Here is a 19,152-nt window from a genome sequence, read left to right as displayed (position 1 = left end):
TTGTGGAAACGTGAATTGAATGTAGGAGAATATAACACAATAGATCTGATAGAAGAAAATACAAAGAAAAAAACGACCACCATCTTTGAAGGGCAAGAGAAAGGTCCCAGTTCTAGCCATCACTCTGTTTGTAATTCCGATATTGTCAACAAGATGGCAGCAGTGTATGTGCAAAGTTTCAGACGGATAACTTGAAGAATGAGTGAACTACAAGACTTTTAGTGTGAAGTCCCCAGGTACATTTGGGCAAATTGTGAAGGAGACATTCGCATTCATATTACATTTTTCTGCAAGAATATCGTCAAATCTGTATACTTGGACTTTGATTTAGCTTTCCAAGTATTCGTAGCCATATTATAAGTTCAACATTTGCAAAACAACCAGTTTTCATAACTCTGAATAATTTCTGTCCAAAATGAAAAGGCATGCTGTCGTACAAGGTTAGTAGCTACATGTTACGACATATACATGGCTCATTGGCTATCTAGCTAGCTTTGTTTGACCTTGATTGGTGCTTATTTGACAAAGATACAGTCGTTCAAGTGATGACCGCCCGCGTCATCGGCGTGCCATGAAGGCGTCGCTCTCTGACCAAATATGGTGTCCTATAGGATATACTACACCCCAAATGATATAGTGAAGTCTTCCTACGTTCTAGGACCTCTGAGGAATACATACGAACGTGATTTGACTCGTTGAAACAACATTTAGGGTGAGATTTTCACAGATTCCTTTCTTTGCAAATTTAACGAGATACAAAATTGATCATGCATGCTATATGGACCTTTTAAGGAAATGAAAAAGGATTTTATCTAACAAAACGACACTTAATGTTATCTCTGGGAGCTTTTGGATGATAAATCAGAGCAAGATTTCAGAATGTAAGTACACATTTCACCTTCAGTGGTGAATTTATCAAACCTATCGCGGTGAAAAAAGTGTTGTTGTTAGGAGCTCTCTTCAAACAATAACATGGTATTTTTTTCGCAGTAATAGCTACTGTAAATAAGACAGTGGAGTTATATTAACAAGAACTTAAGCTTTCAGCCGATATAAGACACTTATCTGTACCGACATTTGTTGTTTCTCTAAAATCTACGATCTTGACATAAGGCGCTGCATGATTTACAACTGTTCCTTCGACGGGACGCCGATTTAAATCATTTTCCACACACAGTCTGTGCCTGTATTTAGTTCTCATGCTAGTGAGGGCTGAGAATCCACTCTCACAAAGGTACGTGGTTGCAAAGGGCATCAGTGTCTTAACAGCTCGATTTGCCAAGGCAGGATACTCTGAGCGCAGCCAAATCCAGAAATCTGGCAGTGACTTCTGATTAAATCAAATTCTCACAGAACCACTTGTTGCAATTTCGATGAGGCTCTCTTGTTCAGATATCGGTAAGTGAACTGGAGGCAGGGCATGAAAGGAATAACAAATCCAGTTGTTTGTGTCATCCATTTCGGGAAAGTAATTGCACACCCAGCTCTCTCAGGTGCTTCGCTATATCACATTTGACATTGTCTGTAATCTTGAGTTAATTTGCATACAAAAAATCATACAATGATGGAAAGACCTGTGTTGTCCTTGTTAATGCAAACAGAGAAGAGCTCCAACTTCTTAATCATAGCCTCAATTTTGTCCTGCACATTGATTATAGTTGCGAAGAGTCCCTGTAATCCTAGATTCAAATCATTCAGGTGAGAAAGAACATCACCCAGATAGGTCAGTCATGTGAGAAACTCGTCAACATGCAAGCGGTCAGACAAGTGAAAATGATGGTCAGTAATCAAAACTTTAAGCTCGTCTCTCAATTTAAAGAAACGTGTCAATACGTTGCTCCTTGATAACCAGTGCACTTCTGTGTGTTGTAAAAGCGTTACATGGTCGCTGCCCATATCATTGCATAATGCAGAAAATAACGAGAGTTCAGGGGCCTTGCTTTAACAAAGTTAACCATTTTCACTGTAGTGTCCAAAACGTCTTTCAAGCTGTCAGGCATTCCCTTGGCAGCAAGAGCCTCTCGTGGATACTGCAGTGTACCCAAGTGGCGTCGAGAGCAACTGCTCGCACGAGCGTTACCACTCCGCTATGTCTCCTTGTCATGGCTTTTGCGCCATTAGTACAGATACCAACATGAGCAGCAGCTACGTTTGGCTACATACAGACCGCTAAGTGGAATTCCCGCAAGAAAGTAACAGTTAGTGTGATTGGATGTTAATTATTTGACTAGGCTACCTGTATTTGACATTGTGTTGTTATTTCGCTGAACACTAGATGGTTAAATTTTATTTTTGGCAGTGAAACGAGGCTACTCAGGTGAGAAAAAAAACTCACCCAAATGTATAGCTCCGTTGGAAAATATAAATGGACTGTTTGAAACTGTGAAGAAGAAAAAAAGTGCAAAAATTAAATAAATAAATAAATAGATATATTTTATGTGAATCACATTCTTTTTTGGCGTACCCCCGACAGCATTCCGCGTACCCCTGTTTGGGAACACCTGCTGTAGACCATCTTTTGTTTCCAGAAGATGACAAAGTTATCTATAAAAATTATTCCAACAGAGCTACAGTAATCTTTTCGCCAGGTGTGAAATCACATATGCACACACATACATACACACATACTTACACATTACACACACTCACACACACTTCTACACTCATCATTTGCTGCTGCTACTCTGTTCTTTATTTTACTCTTATTATTATCTATCCTGATGTCTAGTCACTTTACCCTTTATCCTTCATGTACAGATCTACCTCGTACCTCTGCATATTGATCTGGTAATGGTACTTCTGATATATAGCTCCATTCTTGTGTATTTTATTTTATTCCTCTTGTGTTGCTATTTTGATTATTATTTTTAAACTCTGCATCATTGGGAAGGGCTCGTAAGCAAGCATTTCACGGTAAAGTCTACATCACTTGTATTCGACGCATGTGACAAATAAGATTTCATTTAATTTGATTGTGTGTGTGTGTGTGTGTGTAAGTTGGCCATTTCTTAAAGGGGCAGCCCCGCACAGTGGAAAACCTATAGAACTGCAATGTGTTTCACCACATGGCTGCATTCACAAAGATGGAAGCAGAAAACAACACACTCTCTAAAAGAGAAACATTCAAATGTCTCCTGATCACCACTATTTGCTCCTCTCTCACTGTCTCTCTCCCTCCCACCTATCTCTCTATTTCTTTCCTTCTCTCTCCCCCCATCTGTCTCCCTCCTCCAACAGAGAAGAGGAAAGCCAATATCCTGGACAACCTGAACAACACAAACGGCACCATTATCGGCGTCACCTGTTGTATCGTCCTCATCCTCCTCATTGTGTCCGTCATCGTTCAGATCAAACAGCCCAGGAAGAAGTACATCCTCCGGCGTGAGGACTTCGACCCCACCATGTTCCAGGAGGTCTTCGAGCCGCCGCACTACGAGCTCTGCACGCTACGGAGCGCCACGCACGCCACTGCAGCCTCCGCGGACCTAGTCGACCTGGCGGAGGACTTCGAGAACTACCACGCGCTCCGCCGCTCATCCTCACGCTGCGTCCATGACCACCACTGTGGCTTCGCCTCCAACCCAGGCTCCGCCCACCTGTCCCAGCTGTCACTCAGTGGGCGGGGTAGCCGCGGCAACCTGAGCACGCGCGAGACCCTCCTCACGGACCTTCCACCACAGCCGGTACGGCCGCTGCTGCCCAGCGTTGCCACAGGGAACCGGCGCAGCATACTGGTGATGAAGCACAGCTACTCACAGGAAGCGGCCGACAACGGGTGCGACCTCGATGACGACCTGGAAGAGGTTCCCACGACGAGCCACCGACTGTCGCGTCACGAGAAGGCAGTCCAGCGGTCAGTATCTATAGATTTCCAATGATCCATGGTCAATCAATCCATGTCAATGAAGACATCCTAATAGAAGATGTCATGGGGGAGGGTGACATTGATTTTCTTCCTTTTTAAACATTTTTTAATCCCCCTCTATTTTTGTTCTTTCTCTCATTCTTCTTTTTTTTTTGTAGGTTGTAGCTTCCTTTTTTGCTTTGATCTTTGATCTTCCTACTTCTTGTCAACTCTGCTATCATCCATAAAGAGTTATGCTGTGGTAGTGAGACCTGCCCCCTCACTTTCTTTCTCACCCACTATCTTCCTCCCCTCCCTGTCTATTTATCTCACTCTCTATCTCACTCTTTCACACACATTCACTCTCTTTCTTTGTCTCTGTCTCTATATTGCTTTCTTTATCTATCTATGTAGCTCCAACCCATGCTCAGTACCAAGAAACATTGCCAGTGTCCTTGTTAGGTTTTCAGATATCCATCTTGAATTAAAATACAGATTTATGACGTGCAAATAGAGTGCACGACATTTGCAATGTATCAGACAAACACACACCTCTTTTCTATAGAGGACATGTAGATCAATTCAGTCTGTAGTGACTCTCAACAGAAGGGCTTGTATTGGTGCCTGCCACTGTTAAAGAGATTATTGGTTAATCAATTTTGAATGCAAATAACTTTATTTTGTAAACTCAAAAGATATAAACACAAAATAACTTTGTTAATAGTAAAAGTTAACTGTGTTATTTTTTTTATGTGGTAAAGTTGGCACAAATCTGTTTTCTTCAATTATATTTGATTGTACAGATATCTGCACCTTGATGGCTTGATAAATTAAATGTTTACACTTCTTGGACTTCCAAAATAACTTCCAAGATAAAGTACCTTTGCTATGCATGCACTATGTGTGCTCTACTGTATTCAACCTGTATACCTGAAAAAGTTTTAACTATAATGTCCAGCACAGCCATTTCTATGCATGCAAGACTTCCAGAGTTCAAAACTCTGTTGAAATGTTCTGCTTTTATGTAGCCAATATATGCATTTACAGTACATATGATAATCTCTATGCAAAAAAGAGTTTGATATTAAACGACAGAGCGGTGACATTTCAGGTTCTGCCTCATTGGCTCTTTGAGCAAACACGAATCAGAATACAACACGACTAGGGTGTAAGGCAATCTCAAGGTAAGCCCCCCCCCCCCCCCTCCCCTTATACAACAATAAACATATTTTATGTTTCTGTGTAGGTCATCGTTTGACCATATAAGTCAATATCTCAGTAATGGTAGTTTTATGTAGTTTTGATGTTGACTTTTTTGTGAAGTTATTCTGGATTTAGTTTGTTTTGTTTGTTAGATTTTTTTATATGGTTCATTGTTGTCATCAAGATGGTTCCTCTGCTTGCGGCCATCTTGGTTTATGGTGAGTTTTTGTGTGAAATTTGGCTGCTATTTTTTTGCGTGGTTGATTTGAAGCTCATGTATGTGTCCTCTTCTTACCGAGGTCATATCATGAGCAACATTTTATTATTTATTAGCATGGACTTTTCCAGTCATTTTCTGTTGAACCTGTGGAAAATAAGGATGATTCTCACCTTTAACCTGTATTTCTTTTAGCCTCGTAGCACAAACAGATCATAGCTGTATTATTTAACATACAGATATTTAATTAGCACACTTTTAATTAAGCACATTAATAGTACTACATACACCAATACTAAAGTCACAGTCCTCATTCTAAACAGGTTAGTCACCTGGAATGTTTTCAGACATTACTAAGGTTTACTGAAGTCACACTTACACGGTATTCTCCTGTTGTCTTGACTTGTTGAATGAATGAAATACTGACCATGGCTTTTCAAGCCTACTAGTCCATGAGCCAGACCCCCAAATATGATCTGTACAGCTCACTTGGGATGATGTGTCTCATAGTGATTTTGTTGAAGATCTCTGTCCTTAGTGTTGGAAAATGTGTGATAGAAGTGCATTAAATCCTGAATCATGTTCAACTTTGTTTGAAAAGTGGTTCTGAAAGGTCATGAAGTTACCTTTTAAATTATATAAAATATACTGTAACCAACTTTGAATGCACCAGCTACAACTATTGTTAAGGAAATCGCAAATATTGTGCCATTGACATTATAATGTTTGAAGCTTAACCATAGAATTCCATGTAATGGGGCAGTTATGTTTTTGGACTATAATGTTATGGAAGAGGCTTGTAGATACAGGGCCATCACAGAATCCATGTATTAAGCCAAGAAGCCTATTACCAATATGGCCACCAAACAACACAATTGGGTTTATTTAATCATTTTGCATGACCATACCTGTATGAAATATAATTGTAGTATACCCAAAAATATCTTTAAATGTTCATAGTGATGTAGAATACACATCAAAATGTGCCAGGTGTGCCAGATACAGTACCTTCGGAAAGCATTCAGACCCCTCGACTTTTTCCACATTTTGTTAAGTTACAGCCTTATTCTAAAATTGATTAAACAAAAAAAATCCTGAACAATCTACACACAATACCCCATTATGACAAAGCGAAAACAGGTTTTTATAAATGTTTGCAAATATATATAAAAATACAAAACAGAAATACCTTATTTACATAAGTATTCAGATCATTTGCTATGAGACTTGAAATTGAGCTCAGGTGCATCCTGTTTCCATTGATCATCCTGGAGATGTTTCTACAACTTGATTGGAGTCGACCTGTGGTAAATTATATTGATTGGACAGGATTTGGAAAAGCACACACCTGTCTATATAAGATCCCACAGTTGGCAGTGCATGTCAGAGCAAAAACCAAGCCATGAGGTCAAAGGATTGTGTCGAGGCACATATCCGGGGATCTGGGGAAAAATGGTTGCATCATTGTAGGTCCCTAAGAACACAGTGGCCTCCATCATTCTTAATTGGAAGATGTTTGGAACCACCAAGACTCTTCCTAGAGCTGGCCGCCTGGGCCAAACTAGCAATCGGGGGAGAAAGGCCTTTGTCGGGGAAGTGACCAAGAACCTGATGGTCACTCTGACAGAGCTCTAGAGTTCCTCTGTGGAGATGAGAGAACCTTCCAGAATGACAACCATCTCTGCAGCACTCCACCAATCAGGCCTTTATGGTAGAGTGGCCAGATGGAAGCCACTCCTCAGTAAAAGGCACATGACAGCCTGCTTGGAGTTTGCCAAAAATTACCTAAAGACTCTCAGACCGTGAGAAACAATATTGTCTGGACTGATGAAACCAAGATTTAACTTTTTGGCCTGAATGCCAAGTGTAACGTCTGGAGTAAACCTTGCGCCATCCCTACGGTGAAGCATGGTGGTGGCAGCATCATGCTGTGGATATGTTTTTCAGCGGCAGGGACTGGGAGACTAGTCAGGATCGAGGCAAAGATAAACAGAGCAAAGTACAGAGAGATCCTTGAGGAAAACCTGCTCCAGAGCACTCAGGACCTCAGACTGAGGGTGAAGGTTCACCTTCCAACAGGACAACAACCCTAAGCACACAGCCAAGACAATGCAAGAGTGGCTTCGGGACAAGTCTCTGAATGTCCTTGAGTGGCCCAGCCAGAGCCCGGACTTGAACTCGATCGAACATCTCTGGAGAGACCTGAAAATAGCTGTGCAGCAACGCTCCCTGTCCAACCTGACAGTGCTTGAGAGGATCTGCAGAGAAGAATGGGAGAAACTCCCCAAATACAGGTGTGCAAAGCTTGTAGCGTCATACGATTTAATAAATGTTACAGTAAGTACATAACAAAATGTGAAGAAAGTGAAGCAGTCTGAATATTTTCCGAAGGCACTGTATATAAAGATGTTCAATTATTCACAGAATCGTGATAAGAATGTGCCCAAAAAAGCTTTACGAGTCGCTGATTTCTGCAGATGTTATGAGGAATAATTGCTAAATTGAATCTTCAAACATGTAAAATGGATATGTACATGTGATGTCATTGATGTGAGCAGATTAAAATGATATACAATGTTATCATATTAATTGTTTTCATTAAACAGAGGACTAGAAATGTGTCGCATACATTACAATGTCAAATTCCATAGAAATGTCAATCTGTTTTCACCTGATGTTGAGAGCAGCAAACCATTACACATAGTTAGTCTAAATTAAGATGCATTCTTACTCTGGGGCTGTAGCAGATTAGTCTGTTACTAGAATACTACAAGTAATATAATTGACCTCAACAGGCCCAACATTGGATTTTACTACATTGTAATGGAAAGTACGGGGCAGGTTTATAGTCCTCATAATGAAAACAGTTACTAGGATAACATTGTATATCATTTTAATAAGCTCACATCCATGATTATTCACATGTACATGTCCATTTTACATGTTTATGGATCAAATATTACAATTGTTGATGCTATTGTGTTCATAAGTCAGTGATTCTGACAGCTTTTTAGGCACATTCTTACCACAATTCTGTGAATAATCATTCCTTATCTGGCCCACCTTGCTCATTTGGTTGTGTATTCTAAAACACTATGAACATTTTAAGATATTTTAGGGCATACTACAATTATACTGAACATAAATATCAACGCAAAATGTAAAGTGTTGGTCCCATGTGTCATTAGCTGAAATTAAAGATCCCAGACATTTTCCATACACACAAAAAGCTTATTTCTCTCAAATTTTGTGCACAAATTTGTTTGCATCCCTGTTAGTGAGCATTTCTCCTTTGCCAAGATAATCCATCCACCTGACAAGTGTGGCATATCAAGAATCTGATTAAACAGCATGATCATTACACAGGTGCACCTTGTGCTCAGGACAATAAAAGCCCACACTAAAATGTGCAGTTTTGTCACACAACACAATGCCACAGATGTCTCAAGTTTTGAGGGAGTGTATAATTGGCATGCTGACTGCAGGAATGTCCACCAGAGCTGTTGCCAGAGAATTGATGTTTATTTCTCTACCATAAGCCACCTCCAACGTTGTTTTAGAGAATTTGGCAGTACGTCCAACCGGCCTCACAAATGCAGACCACGTGTCACCACGCCAGCCGAGGACTCCACATCCGACTTCTTCACCTGCGGGATTGTCTGAGACCAGCCACTCACATAGCTGATGAAACTGAGGAGTATTTCTGTCTGTAATAAAGCACGTTTTTGGGGGGAAACTACTTCTGATTGGTTGGGCCTGGCTCCCCAGTGGGTGGGCCTATGCCCTCCTAGACCCACCCATGACTGTGCCCCTGCCCAGTCATGTGAAATCCATAGATTAGGGCCTAATGAATTTATTTCAATTGACTGATTTCCTTATATGAACTGTAACTCAGTAAATTCGTTGAAATTGTTGCATGTTGTGTTTATATTTTTGCTCAGTATATATTTCATACAGGTATGGTCATGCAAAATGTTATAGTAAGACCCCATTGTGTTGTTTGACGGCCATATTGGACAAAGGCTTCTGTGGGGTTAATGAGTGAATTCTGTGATGGCCCTGTACTGTGTCTACAAATCTTTTTAAAAACCTGTTCTAGCTGGGTGTGTGCAATTTGATTCCTCTATCACCAAAGTTAGAATCCCAAAACATAGCTTCCCCATTACATAGAATTCACTGGCTAAGCTTGCAACATTCTAATGTCGATGGCACAATATTTGCGATTTTCTTTTAACGATAGTTGTAGCTGGTGCTTTCGAAATTGATTATATTATATATCATTTGAATGGTAATTTTATGACCTTTCAGAACATCTTGTCAAATAAAGTTTAAAATGTATCACGTTTCCTTTTTAAAGCAATTCATACAGGTAATTCTAATATGTACCCTAGAGGTCAAAGGTCAAAGTTCTGTTGACCTAAACATTCAGAAAATATGTCTGATGAATAGCTGTGAATCTAAGCGTTCCAATGATATATGACTGAAGAGTATAAGTGATATACTGACATTGTATACTGACATTCTTTGGGGTAAAATCCCTATGGGAAAAATGAATGGGACGGAGGGATGAAATAAAGAGTTTTAACACAGAGGAAGCTACCATTGATGCACTGCTACCACACATTTTCCAACTCTAGGGACATTGACCTTCAAAAAATCGCTATGAGACCCCCCTGACTCATGGACTGTACTGTTGTCTTCAATTTTAAGTTGCATTAATGTAAAATCATTTTATTTTATGTCTTTGTTGGGTAACACTTTATTTGGATGTTTCATCATAATGCCAACATAAGGTTGTCTAGACTATCATTGCGCTTATTGAATGTCACCTTTAAGCCATGACTCCCTCATGTTAGTATTATGCTGGGACATTCAAATAAACTGTTACCCTAAGTGTCATTCAGGGTAAGAAATGCTTAGTCCGGTGAGTGTGTATGTGTGTTTGTGTGTTTGTTTACGCTCTACATTATGTTGCATTGTTTCCATCATATAGACTTCTTGAGAATAGTACAATCCTGGATCAGTACGAACGGGCTTCAATGAAATATGAAAATACGGAGCGGAGATTCACATCAGCATAATGGCGATGGTGATGGTGATGAAGGACTTATGGAAATAGAGAATATGAAATATGTAACAAACTGGATGAAAGTAGCTAGAGTGATAAAAACAATTGCCTGTATATAGACTGGCTTAAAATAATTGAAACTTGAATTTAAGTAGGCTTCTAATCAGACCCACTATTGTCACTTCAGATTTTGTAATCTTATTGACTGGACATTAACAAGGTACATTATTATCAAACAAAACATTTTGGATGAATATCTACATTGTGAGATGCAAGTTTGTTGCTCAAATTCATCAAAGGACTATTGTGATTAGAAAACCTTCCTCAGTTCAATGTTTAGAGCATGTGTTTTTGTAGGATTTTTGCAGCATATTATAAATGATATTTTGGGGTATCAATGCTTGCAATTTTTCAGTTTGAGGAAAGATGTAACATTTATCAGTAATAATTAGGCAATAAGGCCTACTCAGTAACTAACCTCAGTGTAATTACCCCTCTCTGAATAAGAAAAAAAAAACTTTCTATGATAATTGAAAATGCTATGGTATGACTTGTGCATGCTTTTTATATCCATTAAAACATGAACAAACTAACATCTAGATTGAAAGTCAAGTCATCCACTAATACAGTACATGTATCTCATTATAAATAAGTTCACTATATCATAAACAAAGGAAATATTTCCATAAAAGATTTATGAGTGGTATTAATTGATTGCATGCTAATTCAACTAAATTGAAAGTCAAATGTCAATACAAAACTAATCTTTAACATTTTCATTTTCAAATGTTGATTCCTCTCACAAATTAAAAAAAATTCTAAGTGTAGTTGTTTATTATTTGACATAAACAATGTAAATTCAGTTGATTTGTCACACCCTCTCTTTTAGTAGCCTGTAATCTTTGTACTCAGACTTTTCTACTGGGGGGTATTTGAAAAGAGGAGACTTTTTAAAGACATAAATAATACTGTTCAGGACTGATTTTATGAATGCTTTGTAAGAAAATAAACAATAAAGCTTAATAATTTTTATTTTAAGGTTTTATCTAATTATTTTGTCATGTGTTTCACCAGTCCTTATTGTTCAAATGAAATTAATTTGGTTGCAAGTAAATAAATATGAGTGCAAACATACACACATGCACGCACACAACACACTCTCACAAACGCCCCCCATTAAGATACACCGTTTAGCCACACAAGGACTATGCTAAATCAAAACATTTTGATCTCCACTCAAATGTAATGTAATTCCAGTCCACTCTCACTTGAACATTTTGAGGGAGTTGTTACAGTGTCGACAATAGGATTTATGTTATTGCCTGCATGGTTTGTCTACACTACATCATTGCAACTATGCTGACGCCTTCAATATCCCAACAATAAATCAATCTTTAGTTTAATTTGATATGCTTGCTCAGTTTTCTCGTTTGCTGTTGTTTATGTTAATGTTGTTGTTGTTTTTTTGTAATGCACTGCGTAAGTTTATGTGTTCAGTTAATGTTATTTGTTCACTTCATTTTGACACAGCTAGTGATACTGTTATTGTATAACTGTAATGTGAACTTAAGAGACCATGTGAATCAATACTGACGCTGTGTAAACACACACAGAGAGAGACTGCAACAATACAGTAATGTCTTAACACATGCACAATATGGGCAACATACTGCAAATAGGCCTACTGTATGTTGTAACGTGTTAATGCTTTAGGGTCACATTTGATTTACGCAGTAATCTGTTCTAATGAAACTTCAGGATGGAGAGACAGAGAGGTAAAGTGACATATCAAACTGTAATAAACTGTTGTTGTAGTTATTGTGGACTAGAGTACACTAAAAGTAATGGTGTTTTCATTTCTCTACAGATACTTCAGACAGATTCATCATTCTTCTGCATCTTGCCAAGTTTGACATGGAACTAACATTAATCTCCCTCGTGCATCTTGAGAGAACTGTTGCACTTGAATTGAGCGGCAAAACCAATTTAGAGTGTTGTGATAAGGAAAAACAGAAGCTTGTTTGTGTATGCGTTGGTTTATTTTGTTTGGATGACAGGTGAGATGCCCTGTTTGTGTTTCTCAAGTGGCTGAGATTGTAAAGCCAACGGACACATATCCTGATACTCAGATACTGGACCGAAACTTTAAAAGAAGAATAAATACCTTTAATGTACATTGTTCATGGACTGAAAAACTGAACCTGTTCTTTGAAACTTTATTAATGATTTTTTTATTTATCAAACGTAAGGATGTCATTTTGGTGCTGAAATACCATCTGGAAATCCACAGTATGTATCGCTGTTATGTTTCCCTCCCTCTATTATGGCTCGAGTTCTTTCCCCGGGTGGAGTGTCACACCCAAGAGAATGTTGTGATGTCATGAAGGGCATTAACCTTAGTGTTAATCCACTAGACATGAAAGATCTCTTTGGGGATTTCTGAGGACAGAAATGGGACATTGGGATGTAATATGTAGTTTCTATGACAAGTCACAGACCTCTTCAGAGAGTAGCCTAATGAAATTGTTTTTCCAGAGATCCCAATTTTGAGAATTTCCAGTCAGATTTCCAACTAGGATCTCAAACATTGGGAATGGTTGTACTAGTGGCTTGTCCATACACACTAAGCTACAGTAAAAAAATGTGTGCTCAATTACTGATCATGAATTAGGCTACTACCTAATTCCTTTATTGCCCCATAGCCTATCCTTTACAATATTTTATTTCCTGTCATTCAAAATACACCACGTGACCAAAAGTATGTGGACACTTGCTCGTCGAACATCTCACTCCAAAATCATGGGCATTAATATGGAGCTGGTCCCGCCTTTGTTGCTATAACAGCCTCCACTCTTCTGGGAAGGCTTTCCACTAGATGTTGGAACATTGCTGCGGGGACTTGCCACAAGAGCATTAGTGAAGTCGGGTAAGGATGTTGGGCGATTAGGCCTGGCTCGCAGTCTGTGTTCCAATTCATTGCAAAGGTGTTCAACGGGGTTGAGGTCACAGCTCTGTGCTGGCCAGGGAAGTTCTTCCACACCGATCTTGACAAACGATTTCTGTATGGATCTCACTTTGCACGGGGGCATTGTCATGCTGAAACAGGAAAGGTCCTTCCCCAAACTGTTGCCACAAAGTTGGAAGCACAGAATCGTCTAGAATTTAATTGTATGCGGTAGCGTTAAGATTTCCCTTCATTGGAGCTAAGGGGCCTGGCCTGAACCATGAAAAACAGCCTCAGACCATTAATCCTCCTCCACCCAACTTTACAGTTGGCACTATGCATTCGGTCAGGTAACGTTCTCCTGGCATCTGCCAAACACAGATTAGTCCATTGGACTGCCAGATGGTAAAGCGTTTCCACTGCTCCAGAATCCAATGGCAGTAAGCTTTACACCACTCCAGTTGACGCTCGGCATTGCGCATGGTGATCTTAGGCTTGTCTGCAGCTGCTCCTCCATGGAAACCCATTTCATGAAGCTCCCGAAGAACAGTTATTGTGCTGACGTTGCCTCCAGAGGCAGTTTGGAACTCGGTAGTGAGTGTTGCAACCGAGGACAGATTATTTTTATGTGCTAAGCGCTTCAGCACTTGGAGGTCCCGTTCTGTGAGCTTGTGTGGCCTAACACTTCACAACTGAGCCGTTGTTGCTCATAGACATCACTGTGCTCTTCAGTAAGGCCATTCTACTGCCAACGTTTTCTATGGAGATTGCATGGCTGTGTGCTCGATTTTATACACCTGTCAGCAACGGTTGTGACTGAAATAGCCGAATCCACTCATTTGAAGAGGTGTCCACACACTTTTGTGTATATCGTGTATGTGTATGTTTGAGACCCATCTGTTTGCTGAGATCTCTATACTTTGGTAACACGTTAAAGAAATGCTGGACAGAATGTTTTCAATAAACTGATACTAATCTCATTGAGACTTACTGAGTTTGTATATTGGAAAGTGATATTAATTTGTGCTTGTCCATGAAAAACGTCACTTGTCAGGGTACATGTACATGTAATCTGTTTACAATAAAGCAAACTGTAATCAGTTACGTTACCAGCAAAAATATTGTAATCAGATGATGGATACTTTTGAAAAACTAGATGATTACTTCTTGGATTACTTTGACATTTAGAAAGGATGTTTGGGGAAATGTTTTATGACACCATTCTGTTTTTTTCAATGACATTCAATTCAGCATTGAAAAAAGGCGAAAGTGTAAGTTTGCTCCACCTGAGCGAGTTTGACCACAAGTCAGAGACCACTATGATGACACACCAATGCGTTTGATGGATCCTTTTTGTCTTCTTCCAATGCCTCTTAAGGAAAGTAATCCAAAACTGAAGTTACTGATTACAATTTTGGACAGGTAAGTAGTAACTGTAACAGATTACATTTAGAAAGTAACCTACCCAAACCTGTCCCTTGTTATAATGTTGTAGCCTAAGTGCTGTGTCTTACCCTACTAGTCTAGAATACGTGAGTATATTACCAAAGAGAATATATGTTTAAAATATACATGTTTTAAAATCTGTGATATTGCTGTGATGTCTATTTCATCAAAGACATAATTCTTTTTGATTTCATCCACTGGGACCTGCCATGGACTTAAACTGCCAATGCCTCTTCCAAGAAAACTCACTCTCCCACGACTCTTCGCGCTTGTTCAGTGACGACGACATGCATGCGCCGGAGGTTCAACAGCAAGCTCCCCAACTCAAAGCTGACATTCTTGCAAGTACTTATTGAAGTATATATTGAATTGTGTTGCAATCAGGTCATTTATATCGTATAATGTTTCGACTTTAGTAACAGTTAATTAATACTGGGACATTTTGCGAAATAGGGGCAAGATACAGCGTGCGTTTTTTTGTTAGCTGAAGTAGCTAACAAGTCAACGTGAATAGAGGACAACATGGTGTATTCTTTCATACTGAAAGTTGTGCAGCGTAATTTGCATCAATATCAAACACTGTCTACGCAATCCGTTCTGCGAATATGTAAACGCATGCAGAACAATTTGCACCTTCAGAAACCGTCTACTGCAACATCCAGATTCATTTTCTATAGGACTGCAAATCGCTCACCTATTGTGAGCAATCTATTTTGTACACGGAGTCGAAGCATTTCTGTCGACACAAGATTGAGAAGTAAAGGAGAAGAGAAGGATGGTGGACAGGTGTCAGTACCTAGGCAAGGACCTTCTACTGCACATAAAGGTAAGCCTGTCGAGCACAATGTATTGTTATTCAATCCGAGCCCATATGGATTTTGCCTTGTTAATCACACTTGCACAATAAGAATGAGACTAAACTATTTTAAGTTTTGACATTGGCATAATGGCATCATCCTTTTCTCCAGCTATCAAGTAATTTAGAACTAGAAGGGTATACCATAATCAGAGTTCTCTCCCTCGCAACAGTAAAGGAAGCTGGCAAAGACTTTACCTACCTCATAGTTGTGCTGATTGGACTCGGAGTAACAGGTGATTATTTTTTTTTTTTACTTCCAGAATATGATATTGAAAGATGAATTGATGTAATCTAATTAAAAGACAGTGTTGCCCCAACCTGTTGACACCTCGGTGTTTTGCTCTCAGGTGGGTTGTTGTATGTGGTGTTCCAGGAGCTGTTCTCCTCCTCCAGCCCCAACAAGGTCTACAGCAAAGCCTTCAACAAAACCAGGTTACACCCAGAGGTGAGATAACAAGCACAGAAACATAACATCAACAAGACAATCTACTCTTAGTCTGCATCTCATTTGAGTTCATTTATGTATTTGCCTTTTGCAGGAATGTGTTTCGCATATGAGAGAACTGAGTTAAGACAACATTAACCATCTACATCTCATTGGCTCATCTCTTTCCCTGCATCTGCACTTCTCTGAAAACACAGGATTGATAAAAACAATGTGGTGTCAGGGGTCACGTTAACACAGGATTCTGCATTTTTCACACAGAAAAGGAAAGATAAAACGGAGATCTAAAATCCCTCCCTTTGTAAATTCTGCTCGGCTTCAGTCAGGGTTTGCTCCAAATTATGAATGTAAAAGGACAAATGTTGTGCTTCAGTTACACGATCTGCTCACATCATTGGATCACCAGACAGCACTCTGACTGATGGATGTGTAGCCTACTTTTCTCCTGTCCTTTCCTCTGGTGTAGTTTTTCTCTTCTATCAAAGTAAAATGCAAGATTTACTTCAAGCAAAACATTAGGAAATGTAGCTGGCTACATTCTTTCTATGATATATATTATAAATATGATGGCCATGCATCATTTTTGCTAAAAAAAATACCTTGCTTTTTCATTGTAAGCTAATTCACTTATGTGTGGCTGCTAGCCAAATAGCGTTTCACGTCTGTCATCTGATGGAGAAAAAAATCTGCCAAATGTGTTGCGTTAATGCATTTTGTGGGAAGATTGAAGCAAAAAAACACTGTCGACTTTCAATATAAAACACAGGTGAAATGGTTTAAAACACAGATTTTTGATGGTCTGCTTTTAGAAAAGATTGATTTCTGAAATCGAATTCGACGCCAGGGTGTAAAGTTGATTGTTCTCTTCCTTCCTCTTTGTAAAACCGCAGGTGATTGGCGTGTTCGGGGAGCCAATCAAGTGCTTCGGTGAAACGTCCCGCCGAGGTAGAAGACAGAAAATCAGGTGAGATCAACGTTTGTTTTTACCATGATGGTCTTTCTTTATACACTGTGATGGGAATACAAGATCACTGCATTAAACAGACTGTGTGATTTACATCAGTGTGATTACTAGCATGTTTATTATGTTATTTTCTCCCCCACAGTCATGTGGAGTACATGAAGGATGGACTGAAGCACATGAGACTGAAGTTCTACATCCAGGGAGAAGAACCAGGCCGGCAGGGAACTGTGCACACAGAATCTAAAGAGGTTAGACATATTCCCTAGCCATATTATTTTATGTGCAATTTATCTGCTTGATTGACCTAAACGCTATAGCATTTAGAGACATTATTTTATTGATATAAGAAACAAGATTCTCCATTAATTAGAGAATAAATATTGGCATTAACGGCTTTTTTTGTTGTGATATAAGGTGAACATGTTTTAACTCTTTCAACAGAACCCTGAAACTGGAAAGTTAGAGTTCCGCTACATCTTTGTGGAAGTAGACACTTACCCCAGGAGAACCATTGTCATTGAGGATAACAGATAAGATGGCGACTGATTCTCTGACCCGGTCTGAAGAGGTGCTGCAGCTGTCTAGCATCACTCAGATTATGTAGGCAATGCATCACTTTGTTGATGAACTTGTTTGTTTCAAAAAGTTTTTCAACAAATGCCAATAAAGTTTTTTATAGAGTCTATCGGTGGTTAAACCCAATAATTATTGATGGAACCAAGTTCCTATATCTTGTTGTTTAGTATGAGTTTCAGTGTTTGGCACACTTGCACAGATTTGTTGGGTGATTTAGAAAATGGAGTCAAACAGTGATTGATGGTAAGCAAAACAGATCACTACTGCCATTGCTGACTTTTCTGAGGATAATTTCCTTATTTTTTAGAACTGAGTTATTGAGGATGAAGTATGATCTCTTTTTGACGTGGCTGTTCCCTTCTGAATGCCAATAACGGGTGTTTTAAATTGGCAATGATTTGAAGCTATGCCGTTTTAATGCTCCATAGGATAAACGGCTTCTCTAAAGAAGCCGTTTATCAGAATGGTTTACTTTTGTTGTGTTGTGAAATCACGGAAACGTAATGCTGTTAAAGAAAAGCATCTGATGCAGAGATGTTATTTGTGTATTGACAGTTAAAATGTTAAAATCTGTTCATGAATCTACTACACTGATTTGAGATCTGGATAAACGTTAAAGATTTTGAATTAACTAAGACACCTGTATTTTGAGAACAAGTCAATAGAATTGTTTCATGAGTATGTGGAAATACACAAAAAGTATGACTTGATTAAACCCCCAATGATAAAGGATTCACTGGCCATGCGAAGTTAGACATTCTGTCACACTGCAAATGTTCTATCCCACCCTGAACTTATTGGAAATACATTTTAGAAAGAAATCTGTTGGTACTTATGGAACACAGGAGGTTGGTGGCACCTTAATTTGGGAGGACGGGTTCATGGTAATGGCAGGAGCGGAATAGGTAGAATTCGCTCCGTTCCAGACATAATGAGCCTTTCTCCCCTCGGCAGCCTCCATTGTTATGGACAGTATTGATTTTTTTCATTATGGCAATATTTGATAGGATATTATAGCATACCCAATATTACGTATGCAAATGTGGACTCAGACCTGATGAAATTAGTGTAAACATCATCCTATGACTGACGGAGTACAGTGTCTTCGGAAAGTATTCAGACCCCTTCACTTTTTCCACATTTTGTTACGTTACAGCCTTATTCTAAAATGTATTAAATAAAAATAATTCCTCAGCAATCTACACAAAATACCCCCTGATGAAGAACATTTTATTTTTCACTTTTTGCAAATGTATTAAAAACATCTACCTTATTTACAAAAATATTCAGACCATTTGCTATGAGCCTCGAAATTGAAGAAAAGAAAAGGTTCCTGGAGTATCCTCTAGGGGTTCTTCAAATTGAAACTGGGGGAACTCTTAAGTTATTTGACAAAGAACCCCTTTTAATGGATCCTCGAAGAACCCTTTGAAGAACCTTTTGGAGTAAATGTTGTAACTACCCCCCCCCCTCCCCTATTATTATTAATAATAATATGCACAACAATAACACAATATTTTATTTGTCAGTGTATATTATGATATTAGTGGCAAAGCAGAATAAAATCATTCAAACTCCCAGCAGAG

The 19,152-nt window shown here is 39.0% G+C and overlaps 2 protein-coding genes across 4 annotated transcripts in view; both read left to right on the top strand.

The window, feature by feature from the left end:
* Nucleotides 1-14,256, top strand: part of neto1l (neuropilin (NRP) and tolloid (TLL)-like 1, like) — a 165,529-nt gene extending 151,273 nt beyond the window's left edge. The window contains exons 9-12 of one of the 3 annotated variants that reach the window (XR_011676584.1): nt 3,238-3,853; nt 4,956-5,028; nt 10,258-12,107; nt 12,200-14,256. Coding sequence is in view for 2 of the 3 variants with exons in the window: in XM_071414912.1 (XP_071271013.1) it covers nt 3,238-3,853; nt 4,956-5,016 (677 nt within the window). In the remaining variant the exon portion in view is untranslated. The remainder of the gene's footprint in view (nt 1-3,237; nt 3,854-4,955; nt 5,029-10,257; nt 12,108-12,199) is intronic. The other 2 variants (XM_071414912.1, XM_071414913.1) reach the window with 2 other exon arrangements.
* A 637-nt stretch (nt 14,257-14,893) lies between these two features.
* timm21 (translocase of inner mitochondrial membrane 21) lies at nt 14,894-17,673 on the top strand. Its single transcript, XM_071414910.1, has 6 exons — nt 14,894-15,548; nt 15,752-15,814; nt 15,929-16,026; nt 16,917-16,990; nt 17,133-17,238; nt 17,432-17,673. The coding sequence occupies exons 1-6, from the start codon at nt 15,245-15,247 to the stop codon at nt 17,522-17,524; spliced, it is 738 nt and encodes a 245-aa protein (XP_071271011.1). The 5' UTR covers nt 14,894-15,244; the 3' UTR covers nt 17,525-17,673.
* Nucleotides 17,674-19,152: the final 1,479 nt, after the last annotated feature.

Source organism: Salvelinus alpinus, chromosome 8, assembly GCF_045679555.1.
Source record: "Salvelinus alpinus chromosome 8, SLU_Salpinus.1, whole genome shotgun sequence".
NCBI classification, from domain to species: Eukaryota; Metazoa; Chordata; class Actinopteri; order Salmoniformes; family Salmonidae; genus Salvelinus; species Salvelinus alpinus.
The sequence above is the reverse complement of the archived record's forward strand: the minus strand, read 5'-3'. Positions and strand labels throughout refer to the sequence as shown.

Coding starts and splice junctions, on each gene's coding strand:
- timm21 (XM_071414910.1), top strand. CDS start 15,245: ATGGTGTATTCTTTCATACTGAAAGTTGTGCAGCGTAATTTGCATCAA. Junction 15,815..15,928: donor GATTGGACTCGGAGTAACAG/GTGATTATTTTT, acceptor TTTTGCTCTCAG/GTGGGTTGTTGTATGTGGTG. Junction 16,027..16,916: donor AAACCAGGTTACACCCAGAG/GTGAGATAACAA, acceptor GTAAAACCGCAG/GTGATTGGCGTGTTCGGGGA.